Source organism: Oreochromis niloticus, linkage group LG13, assembly GCF_001858045.2.
Source record: "Oreochromis niloticus isolate F11D_XX linkage group LG13, O_niloticus_UMD_NMBU, whole genome shotgun sequence".
Taxonomy (NCBI): Eukaryota; Metazoa; Chordata; class Actinopteri; order Cichliformes; family Cichlidae; genus Oreochromis; species Oreochromis niloticus.
In genome coordinates, this window is record NC_031978.2 from 21964976 (window position 1) to 21977564 (window position 12589).

Consider the following 12589-nt stretch of genomic DNA (forward strand, 5'->3'; position numbering starts at 1 on the left):
TTGTGGTGTGCAGACACAGTGTTCAGCGTTCTGCTAATAAAATGCTAACTGAGATTTCGTGTCTGTACAGTAACGACACCTGTAATGAACATGGTCTGGTCACAGTTTTACTCCAGGAGGGTCCCTCCTGGAGGGACATTTAGGATGTGGCCCTGTGAAGCTGACAGAATGCCTTATATTTTTATGTAGAAGAACCTGGTCAATTAGTTTTGTTGGTTTAAAAAGTATTTTTGTTTGTTTGTTGTAAATACCATTATAAAATCTTCCCATCAGTGTAATATTTTCCTGATATGACTTTTTATTCTGGTTTATTCTTATGTTTTGGCATTGCTGGGATAAGTGGCGCAACTAACTTTATAAGGATCCTCCACCAAGGCCAATGCTCTGCGTTTCTGTTTTGAAGAAAGCGATCTAAATATGCAATGAAGCCTTTTGTTCCCATGCTCCACCCCTGGCTTTGTAGTTTCGTTTTGGGGATTTTTATACTCTTACTGACAGACAGACAGAGAGATAAATATCACTGAGCACATAAATCCACCGCGGTGGGAGCAGGATAAAATGATCCACGCGTCTCCTGGAGCAGCATCACCCGTCGAACAGAGCCTTTTCTAAAGTGCCGTTTCCCACGCCTCACCACCCTCTAGTGAACCTTGTTGCCGTGGGTGAGGAGAGAGAGGTGATGCAAGGGGCAGCACTGTGAGGGGGGTCACAGAGGAAGAAAAAGCCGCTGCTCATGTGCTGAACAAACAACAAGGCGAAAAATGACATAAGTTGCGAGCCAAATAGCAGTGAGAATTGCAATTTCCTGAGTTGTATTTGCATAGATGTTTTTTTTTTTGTTTGTTTTTTGTAATTAATTTAGGTTTATTTACACAGCCCTCTTTCTCAAGCATCTTTAATTGCGTTAGGATCTGTGCATACTACACAGATCCTGTCCCACACTGAATCATATTGCATGCAATTCAAATGATTCAGATCATTTTCATTGGTTTAGAGAGCCTTGGTGGCCTTCGGATAAGAGTTTAAAGAGTGACACTGTTTTTTGTGCAGTGACCCGTCTCTCTATGAGGGAAGTGGAATCAAAGTCAGAAAGAAAACTGTCACGCATCAGTGTTTGTGTTAATATGGCTGCTCTGAACTGCTGTAAAAAATGTAGACCAATTTTTAAACCAGTACTACTGTCATAGCTGCCCTTTAAAGGATTAGTGTCTGATTATTTTAGGCCTCAACAAGTCATTTTTAAAAAGATTCTTTTTTTCAGTGGGGCTTGAAGTCTTTTTCAAGTGCAACTTTCTGTCGTCTGATTGACGTCAGCGGCCAGCGGTTCACTCTAAAATAGGTCTCATGGCTAAGTTAGGAAACTCATAGCATACTGCAGGAATGTTTAAAACAACAAACAATGTAGCCGGCTGCAATTCCTTTCTTCACATGTTCAAAGAGGCTCGTTTCAAAGGATGGCCCGCTCGAGTCAGCACTTCAGTGGATGTTTCTAAAATTTGCCCAGCTCTTTGCGTGGTTTTGATCACATGAAAAGTTATCAAAGAGATCTCAGCGGTTTATGTTCTCGTGTGCTGTTGACCCACGTGTACCGACGAATCACTTGAGCTGTGTGAATGGTTTTATTTTCAGCCCAAGTAGCACTCCCAGACCCACTCCCAGATTATGAGTCCAGAAACTGTTATGATTGGCTGAAGCTTTAATAATTATCACATACTTCAGTGTCTACATCCAAAGATAATAGTCATATGTCTCCCCGGCAGCTGTAAATCACACCAGGAATCTGCACTTGAAGCCTCAAAGTTTTGCACTCGTCAACTTAAATGAATATCTCTCCTAATTTTGTTTTAAAAGGAACGTCATTTAAATAAATACCTCCCTGCATTAAGTAGATAAAATATTCATCCATTACTTATAGATAATGAGTATTGATGCTTTAAATACTCCATCGTTCGTATTTGTTCACCTGACGACTATTCTGAGGACAGCATATGGTTTTTCTTATTTGCTGCTCGTGATGTTGGCCCGTCGCAATCCATCAGTCCACAGCTGAGTATCCACCCATGCAGTGTTTAAACAGCCAGGGAAGATTTATGACTCTCTGACTGTTGCTTTTCAGCGTTTTAATTCAAAAAAACAATGACTGCCTTCACATCTACACAGTTACTCAGACTTTGTAACAATTAAAAGCATTTTGAAGTTCCTCTTACAAAAGTAGCATCATCTGACTTAACCGTGGCTTTCACAGCGTGTCTTTGTCCTGTCTTCCTCCCCTCACTCTCAACCAGTCGCGACGGATGGCCGCCTGGTTCTGCCAGGGGTTTCTTCCTGTTAATAGGAGGATTTTCATTCCCACTATCACCAAAGCGCTTGCTCATAGGGGGTCATTCGATTGTTGGGGTTTTCCCTGATTTCTCTGTATGATTGTAGGGTCTTTACCTTACAATATAAAGCACCGTGAGAAAATAATTGTTATGATTTGGCACTGTATAAATAAAACTGAATTGAAATTAAACACGGAAGTTGAACCAAAGTGCTTTAGATACAGACGCTTTTGCATTCCAGGTCTCCAAAAAACCCAAATTAAAAGGTGTGTTTTGTTGTGTTATCTGATTATCATGGGAAGTAAAAACCACTATGATTTAGTGGTCATTAAAATGTGTTCAGAATTTGCAAATTAATGATGATTCATCGCTTAAGTATGACACACTGCCCTACATAAGCTAACCCAAAAGTATCAGTGATTTTACTTGATATTGGATTGATACCAAAATTTTCAGTATCACAATGTAACAACAGCAAATGTACAAGAGGCCTTTAATGTTTTAGGAGCTTTGGATTTTATGAACAAAGCTTGAATTTCTGTAGCGATTCTTCCTTAGGCTGAAATTTGGCAAGTTTATCAGCGATCATGTTGTTGCTGTGTGAATAATCACAACACAACGGTCAAGTGTGTGGAGGCCGCTGCCTGCTGAATGCATTGCCTGGGCATTCCCTAACAGAAAAGGTGGTGATGCTGATCAAAGTGTTGTAATTTTGTATTTTCTAATTGGTTTGTCATTTTTCATCTTATCCTGGGCATTTATGTTGACAAACTTTACCAAACTGATAAAGACTAAAACTAAGGACATTAGTTTTTTGAGTTCGCAAAATTAATTTCGGTTAGTTTTTTTTCTTCTTCTTCTCCTTCTTTTCTTTTTTTTACAAAAGTCTATTTTTATTTTTATTTTCCAGTCTTCTTTTGTTTAACTGAAACGCTTCACCACATGCTTCATCACCAAATGCTTCCTGCTTTTGATTAATTTGTTCTTACATTGTTTTTATTGCTTATTGTGTGGATGCCCTAAAGGGCTTCCACACTATTGTTTTCCTGTTTTAAACTTTATTCTTCAAGTTGCTGCCCCGTTTTTCGGCACTGAGCTACTCCCTCAGTTTTCAGCCGATTTTCTCCGTTCAAACTCTAAACTGTTCTGCTATTTCTGCTAATTCCGGCTATATCTTTTGGTGTTTATTACTGTTATACTTTTTAAAATATTACACTTTTTTCCTTTAATTTGTCCCATTGAAATGAATGGGAAACTTCCACAATTCTGCTAAAACTTGCTTGTCTTTGAAACTTAACTACTTTGTCATGCTTTCACCTAGAAACTCCATTCAAACTTTAAAATGTTCTCAGATTATTGGGCTATTCCTGTCTGATTCAGCTTTTTCAGATCTTCTACCGTTTTAATCTTATCTCTCTTTAAGTTTTCAGTTGCAAAATTGTGATTTTTCAGAAAATACATGCGTTGCTATGGTTGCTATGCAATTAAGTCAGAGTGAGTGCTGGTCCGTTCTGAATTTTCTCTTCATGTCTGAACAACTTCTTGCTACTTACACAATTTCCACTCAACCCCCACAAATTATACATCAAAACGTAGGTATTTTTGCTGGCTTTCAGAAAATGTCACTATCTTTATTGTGAGGTTTACCGTTTTTTCGCAATTTGCCTCGGAGTGACACAAGGTCTGACAACTCCCCATTCAAAGTCTATGGGGAGGTTTTGAAATTCAGAGCTGAAATTCTGTAACGGGAGGCATTTTCAAATTGCCATATCTCTTTAACAAAGCAAAGTTAGGACATGAGGCTTGTGCCAATATATCTTCAGACACTGCTGATACTCACAGTGGAAGCAGTTTTTACAATTATCTTACCGTTGAGCAATGAATTACGTTTGTTTGAGGGGTGGAAATCTGTCCTTCTCTCAGTCTTCAAACTCTGGAAATGAAGCCGTTTCTTCTCTCGTCATATCTCCGCAAAGAAGGTAGAACGAGCTATGAAATCGCAGTCAAAATACACCAAAGTCCGCTGATTCACCCAGTACAAGAATTATGCTGCTAGCCCTCCTAGTTTTTGAGTTACACGACGTTTTGTAACTCCAAAAAACGGCGTTTTTCGCCTCTCACCGCGATCTATTATCTGACTGCCCAAGTATCTGTCTTTCAGACCGCCGCCCCCTTTCCAGGTGGCGCAATCAGTAATGACACGGCTCTGCAGCTCAAAGGTCGTGGGTTCAATCCCACCTTGGTCCACGGTTTTTTTTTTTTCACTACAAATTTATACACTATCACAGACCTGTAATTTATATTGCTAATTTATTACAATTCTGCAGAGTTTTATGATTTTAGCAGCTTTTCTAATGTGGACCTCAGATTCTTGTTAACGCTCCATGGCAGAAACAAGTACACAGCCTGATGAAGCAGACAGAGGCAGTACCTCTGATTGGTGAATTTGAGCAGTACCAGGTTGTTCTTTCATTTCATTTCTTTATTTATTTCACACATGGTTCAACAGTGTTTCTTTTTCTACATACAGAACCTTCTTCCTCTTTTCAGCAGAAATTCTGCTCATTCACCTCTTCTCTTGTGTTGGAGTGCCCTCTTGTGGCGCCTTTTGGGTAGTGCCTTAGTAAACGTGAACACTGCAAAGAAGTGGTATCAGACTGGTTTGTAGTGGAGGAATTTGTTGCCAGTTTCTTTCATCTTTAATCCGTATTCATGTTGTAATGTAGTAGTACCACAATATGGCAGAAACACTATGTTTTGGCACAAATACTTTGATTTAGTATACTTTAGCTTCTTCAGCTTCTTCACCCCTTTTCAGCAAAATTTTCATTTTTTTCACCCCTTTTCAGCACAAATTCCAGCTTTTTTGGCTGTATTCAGAAAAAAGACAACTCTTTTCAGCAGAAACTCTGCTGATTCATCTCTTTTCAGCGCAAGTTTCTGCTTCTTTGCCTCTTTTCTGCAGAAATTCTGCTGATTCACCTCTTTTCTGCAAAATTTTCAGCCTTTTCACTTCTTCTCAGCACAATTCTCAGCAGCTTCTGCTCATTTAGCAAAATTGTCAGTTTCTCCATCTCTGGTTTTTGAGCGAAAGAGTTTGGTTCAGTGAGATGAGCAGCTGCCTTGAAACGAGAACGGCCAGGTTCAAATCCCCGTCATGGCAAAACCTGTTTTCAGTTTTCTCTTTTGTTCTTTTGTTCTGCCTCTTTTCTGCAGAAATTCTGCTGATTTACCTCTTTTCTGCAAAATTTTCAGCCTTTTCACCTCTTCTCAGCACAATTCTCAGCAGCTTCTGCTCATTTTAGCAGAATTGTCGGTCTCTCCTCTTTTTTGAGAGAATGAGTTTAGCTCAGTGAGATGAGTAGCTGCCTTGAGACCAGGAGGGCCAGGTTCAAATCCTGCTCAGGGCGACATGTTTTTTTCACCACCATACAACTTTTTGCAACTTTTCATCTTTTTCAGCTTTTCAGCAGACAGCTTCAGCGTTAAGGCATCCACACAGCATTTTCGCAGGAAATGCAAATTTTTCTAGTATTGTTTTACATTGCTGTTTTATTTACTGTTACATTGTTTTATATTTCCATTTCTTGTGTTGTAAAGCGCTTTGTGATTTTTTTTTTTTATCTGTGAAATGGGTAATTACTTACTTACCTACTTACATCTGCGTTTAGTTTTTTGTTTTGTTTTTTACATTTTTCGGTTTTGATTTATTTAATAAATAGTAGCAAATTGTTTCAGTTAATGTGGATTTTAATAAACTAAAACTAAACTAATAAACTAAAAAAAATTTGCAAAGGTTTTCACAGAATCTGATTATTCATGTCTTAGTTAGTGGCCAGATCTTAATCTACTTTTGATTCATCCCTAAAAGGGAGTTTTTCCTTCCCGCTGTCACCAGGTACTCGCTCATAGGGGGTCCTGTGATTGCTGAGGTTGTCTGTCTATTGTAGGGTCTTTACCTTGTAATATAAAACTGCTTGAGGCAACTGTTGTTGTTGCTATGTAAATATAGAATTGAACTGAAATTCATGTCATTCATTTTAAACTTTATTTTTAACTTTCTCTCTTTACAGATGACACATCCTCTAAAGAAGTCAGCAGGGTAGGTGTTTGCTTTATTTATCATCTTATTTTATATATTAAATTGTGTTTATTATAACATAATATTGTCCTTCAGTAACTGTAAAAATGGCTTGATGCTATTTAAGAACTGGACACACTGAAACAGTTGTGTTTGTCCTTGTCCTTACTTTATTTAGTCTAGTGCCTTTGTATGACTTTGTCATAGGCATAACATCAGTATAAAGAATAAGAAAACATGGTTGGACCATAAACGCATCATGTGTGTCACAGTTGTTGGGAAAGTTAGAAAGGTTCAATGGCTATTGTTACACATACTGCATGTTCACACCTTTGTCATTCACACCATCAGAAGACCGGGTGTCAGCACCCACAGCGGGGCCATGACGCTGAGGAGAAGGAACTAACACATGCACACACAGGGAAAAAAGGGAAAAAAATGAGGTCCACTTGGCCCCTCAGTGCGTCACCCATACGTCTGTGCAAACAGGATGTGGGAGGATAGAAGGCGTCCCATGGGGAAGGGTTTCTAGTACGCCACTCTCCCTGCCGTCCTGTCCTCACACTCACGGCAGGAGCAGAAATAGACCGCTCTCTTGCCCCGTACTAGCCAGGAGGTTTGCCTCTTACATAACCGCAGTTTTAAGCTGAGGCTGACCAGCACAGCTTGCCAGAGCTCTAATCAGAACTGTGGGGATCTGGTGGCCTCCTTGCAAAACTGCAGGGGGATCCCTGAGCTAGAGTCTAAGGGTGGGGCGGGGAGTAATGTTATGATGAATGGGTTTGTCTTTGTGAATGGCATTAATCCCCTTTCACTGAGAAACAGAAAAAAAAAAAGTCATTTGACCTGGAGTAATCTGCAGTAACATTAGACTGGATGCGGTAGAGAATGAAGGTTGTTGTCAGGTTTTTCTGCCTCATTGCACTTGCTGAATTTTGATATTCAATCTCAGTGTTTGTGCAAGACTGCACAGATCCAATTTCTTTGTGTCTTGTGTCCAGCAGTACCAGGACACAAATATGCAGGGCGTGGTGTACGAACTCAACAGCTACATAGAGCAGCGCCTGGACACTGGAGGAGACAATAAACTCCTGCTCTATGAGTTGTGCAACATCATCAAAACAGGTAAAAGTAAACATCAACCAAAAGTGACGCAGATTTTTGCAAAACTTCTCTCGATGAGCACGACTTCAGTTACTCTGGGTGTCATTTCAGCACCGTAATAGTGGAGGAGCAGGATAAGCTCAGATGCAGCAGGAAGTTTTGTCCATTTAAAATCAAATTTGGTGCACATGTACTTTTCTAACACCCACTGTAGTAAACCCCACCCACATGCTGATCCAATAAACAAAAGTAAGGATAAGAATTACTTGCAAATTAGCAAAGCAAACCAAATCATGTTTGTCACTTACAGGCCAATAAACCAGAAAATTGAGTTATGTAAACGGTTAAAAACAATCACTCTTTTTTATTTCATTGATTCAGTTCATAAAGTATTGATGGATTATTTGTTCCTGTTTCATATTATGACTCCATCTTAATGACTGGGAAAATTTCATAAGCAGTGATTCAAAGTTCAACTTTTATAATGAATCTGAGCAAAAAGGTTCACTTTATCCAAACCTCATTTCTCATTAACTGCTTGATCAGTTGTGCACTGACTGCACCACCAGGCTCTCTGACTCCACATTGTATGATAACATGACCTATATATCTGTGTGAAATAGGACTGGAAAGGAGAACTGGGAATGAGATGCACTGGATGGCAGTCAAAGCTTTCGGTCAGAGTACCCTTGTAGTTATCTAGGACATTGTTAATAGATTGGTATTAGATTATAACTGGACTGTGGCCTCCTTGTCGGGTTTTTTTTCTCTCTGTTGTCTTTATTTTTCTCGCTAATATCTGCCATTTATTTTATTTTATTTCATTTTTAAAATGTTATTTCAGGTAGTCAGATAGGGTTCAGGCAGAAGCACCAACTAATACAGTATTTAGTCAACAAAGTTGACAATGCAACAGGAAACAGTATTTCATAATTACGAATAATTTCAGGTAGGTGAGGTAGGAGTTTTTTTTAAAGCAAATATTTAAACTTGTCAAGATAAGATAAGATAGCCTTTATTAGTGGTATAGTTGGGAAATTCACATAATTACACCGGGAGGAATAAATAATACTCCAGTAACAGAATAACAGTATATATATATGTATATATAGATAGATAGATAGATAGATACACATTCGCAGGCGTAGGCTGACAGTGAATGTCAGATTTGACCAGATTGTATTTTAGTCACTTGCTCTGCACATCTGTGTCTCATTTTTTTTATTTATTTATATTTTCCCTGCAGCAACTAAAGCTGATGGATTTGCACTTTACTTCTTGGGAGAATGCAACAATGTGAGTGCTGACTTTTTTTTTTTTTTTACTGATGCATCTCTGTGTATATGTTCCTTTTTTCTCCAGTTGTGCTTCACTTCCTGTTCTTGTCTGTTCTTCTCAACAGAGTTTATGTTTATTCACTCCAACGGCGGCCAAGGATGGCCCTCCATCCCTCATCCCCTCTGGCCCCATCGCATTTGGGACAACCATTGCCGCTCATGTTGCCAAGACTCGCAAAACACTGCTAGTAGAGGACGTCATGGGGGTATGTGTGGCTGTCATCCATCAACAGTGTAACATTTCAGTGCATCTAGTGTTTGACTACTTTATGTAGCTATAAACATATAATGAAATAATTCTTTCTTATTGCTCTCATTGGGTTAATGTGCTCAACACTGTCAAACTAAAGATATTAAAAAATAATCATAATAGGAGTAAATATATGAAACAAAAGGTAAATTAATTAATACTAATTAATGAATTAATATTTTGTTAAGTCATCAAATATATTAAAAATATTGTAGGCATTCTTTAAGTAATTATTATGATGGGACTTAAATTGATATTTATTTGGGTGTTTCTGTTGTATGAAAGTACTTTTGCATTAATTCTCCTTTTTTAATATGTTTAATTAGTCTAGCGCAATTTTTGTAAATGTTTCTTTTGTGTTGCCTCCGTTTATTTTCTGTCATTTGTCGTCATTTTCTTTTCTCATTTCCTTCAATATTTCAGCTTCATTAGGCAAATGATGATTATTTATGTATTGGGCCATTTAGTTTGTTATCCAGTTATGCTTTTGCCAGTATTTTCATTTAGTTACAAAGACATGCAGTTTGTGGGGATAGGTTAATTGGATAATCCAAATTGCCACTAGGTGTGAATGTGAGTGTGAATGGTTGTCTGTCCCTGTGTGTTGGCCCTGCGACAGACTGGCGACCTGTCCAGGGTGTACCCCGCCTCTCGCCCTATGACAGCTGGGATAGGCTCCAGCGCCCCCCGTGACCCTGGAAAGGATAAGCGGAAGCGAATGGCTGGATAATAAATGATCCCTCTTTTGATTTACACTTCACAATTTGAACAGGAGCAGATTTCAAAGGAGGCGTAAGAAGAAGCTTCAGAATTCAAGGAAATATCAGCACAGGCACACTGTAGTGGAAACTCTTCAAGTTTAAAAAGTCAAAACAAATCAGGTTCAGCTTTAAAGAAGCCTTAACTTTATTATAGGGTATGTGTCTGTGTGTGTGTGTCTCTGTGAGTGTGCGTCAAAGTGAAATTCTTAAGAAAACAAGCGCATGAGACACATGTGGCGCACTGTTCATAGCAACAGATTTAGAAACAGGAGTTTCTTTGTAATCTTCATCAGTTAATACGCCCTGTGCAGTTCAGGTGATAATGTTCTTCGCTGGTCTTTGTGTTGCAGGATGAGAGATTCCCCGACGGCACAGGGCAGGACTCAGGGATCCATGTTCACTCTGTCCTGTGCCTCCCCATCGTCACTGCCATCGGGGACCTCATTGCCATCCTGGAGCTTCACCGGCACTGGGGCAAGGAGCCCTTCAACCTCAGCCACCAGGAGGTCAGTCTGACCCAGACAAAACACACCAAGAGTGGGAGGCTGAAGCAAGGCTCACAGAACTACAGTTAGCCTGGTATTACCCTTAATCTGGATCTGTTTGAGATCTCTGTTAGCTTTGTGGGCTTCATTTTTATTGTGAAAAATATATAAAGGGGTATATTTGTCTCCAGATGAAAAGCTTTCTGTGAACAACAGTGCATTGAGCTGGAAAATGGCTTTACATAAACAGGTGTAGGCAGGGTGCATAAGCTTTAAAGAATCAAATTTAAAATGCAGAGCAATTAAAATGCTCTTTTCATTTCTGATCATCATGTAGATATAATCGATATGTGAACAGCTTGTAAAAGTCAGTATAGTTTAAACCTGCATCAGTTTGCTTTTATCTACTTTTAAGTGGCTCAACAGGTAGCTATTTGCTTATTACACATTAATAACGCTCTTTTTTGGCATTTTTTAGTTTTTAATTGTTCTATTGTCTTTAGTGGTTTGCCTAATTGAATTAATGTACAGTGTAAACTACTGCAAAACACTGAAGGTGCAAGTCAAAACCTCATAACAATGAGCTGAACGCTGACATGCTTTTTAAACCTGCAAAGTTCTGCTGTTATTTTTAGGAGTTGTTGTCCCCTTTTTAATCACATGTGGACATTGAAGGTCTTTTCCGTAACTTGTCTTGCAACTTTTATTTTTCATTCATTGCTTAAATGCAAATATACAATAGAGATGCAGCAGGTTTGAGTCTGAGTTCCCAGAGTTGCGCTGAGTTTGTGGGGTAACTAGCTCTTCTGTGATTATGAGACTGCCTGATGTGCAGAACGGATAATTACGTTGAGATTGTGTCGTAGTGAGAAAATGTGATAAGTACAGATTAAACCTGCACAGTGTGACTTAATGTGTAAATTGCAATAGTATTTGTACTGCAGTTCTTTGGAGCTAAGCCTTGCTTTCTTTTCCAGGTTGCTACAGCTAATTTAGCATGGGCATCAGTTGCTATTCATCAAGTGCAGGTGAGCAAACCTCTGCAGAAGCAGAATTGAAAACTGAGTGTGTAACAGATACAGTACACAGTAACTCACTGAAGACTTGTCAGGGGAAAAGGCGAATCCTACCTTCTCCACTTATTACTGTATGTTCTTGAATGATTTTGTTTGTTCTGGTTCTGCACCTGTGTTTTTAATGGTTAAATCCACTGTGTACAAGAACTGAGTTGTCACCGAGCCCAGTCCAATCAACTGAGCCGTAGTTTCAACAAATAGCTCCCCAGGGACGTCATTATGCCCCAGTCCTGTTTTTATATGAACAGATAGCATAACACCTCAGAGAAGCAGCGTCCCACTGCAGCTCTGGCCACAATGGACCTCTGAGCCTGTGTGAGCAGTGCAGCGCTGCACTCCTGGGTTAGCTGCTCACTATTCTCTGGGAAATTTTTGATACGTTTGTGTACTCACTCGTGACGTCTTTTTCTTTGTTGCTAGGTGTGCAGAGGCCTCGCCAAACAGACTGAGCTCAACGACTTCCTACTAGACGTGTCAAAGTAAGAGCTGCCCCTGTTACAGTTTCCCTAACACCAAATAACTGATACACAAAGTGAATATTGTTTGGTCTAATAAGTATCTTGTCCTCACGGCACGGCTGTGATAACATAAAACTTGTAGCCCACACGATAAAAGAGATTACTACATTTTAGGCAACCTAGCTTTCATGTCTTGAGTGTGAACGTCATCAGAGCTTCCCATTTGTCAAACATCTCAATGCGCCATTTCTTCTTTTCGCACAGAACATACTTTGATAACATTGTGGCAATAGATTCTCTACTTGAACATATTATGGTGAGTGTGATTTCTGCAAGTACGTGTTCATTCACATTGTCCTCAAGGCTACACATCCTGGGAGTGTGTGTTAAATTATGTCTGTTAAAAAGACTAGCAATGCCGCAGTAACACAGATTCACTCCTATTACTTTCTAAAAATAGTAGCGTGCTCATAATGATTATTCTTAACTAATTAAGTGGTTACATTATTTTTAGATACATAGTAATAACTAAATAAATGTATTGGCTTGGCTCAGTCCAAAACAATACGGTACTTTGTACATCTAAAACAAGCAAGTGTAAAATGTGGTTTTCCGGCTTCTTTTACTAAAACCTGCTTCTTTTTTTGTATGTTTTTGGTTGCCTTGTGACTGTGGTCTAAACTCAAGTCATCTGGTTCGAGCACTAAAATAAGAGT

The 12589-nt window shown here is 39.1% G+C and overlaps 1 protein-coding gene across 6 annotated transcripts in view; it reads left to right on the forward strand.

Moving 5' to 3' along the window:
- pde10a (phosphodiesterase 10A) overlaps nt 1-12589 on the forward strand; it is a 62536-nt gene that overhangs the window by 39733 nt on the left and 10214 nt on the right. For 4 of the 6 annotated variants that reach the window (XM_013269029.3, XM_013269027.3, XM_025897259.1 and 1 more), the window contains 8 exons: nt 6395-6423; nt 7404-7527; nt 8753-8802; nt 8909-9049; nt 10205-10360; nt 11317-11367; nt 11836-11894; nt 12138-12189. In XM_013269029.3, coding sequence (XP_013124483.1) covers nt 6395-6423; nt 7404-7527; nt 8753-8802; nt 8909-9049; nt 10205-10360; nt 11317-11367; nt 11836-11894; nt 12138-12189 — 662 coding nt within the window. The remainder of the gene's footprint in view (nt 1-6394; nt 6424-7403; nt 7528-8752; nt 8803-8908; nt 9050-10204; nt 10361-11316; nt 11368-11835; nt 11895-12137; nt 12190-12589) is intronic. The other 2 variants (XM_013269028.3, XM_003441158.5) reach the window with 1 other exon arrangement.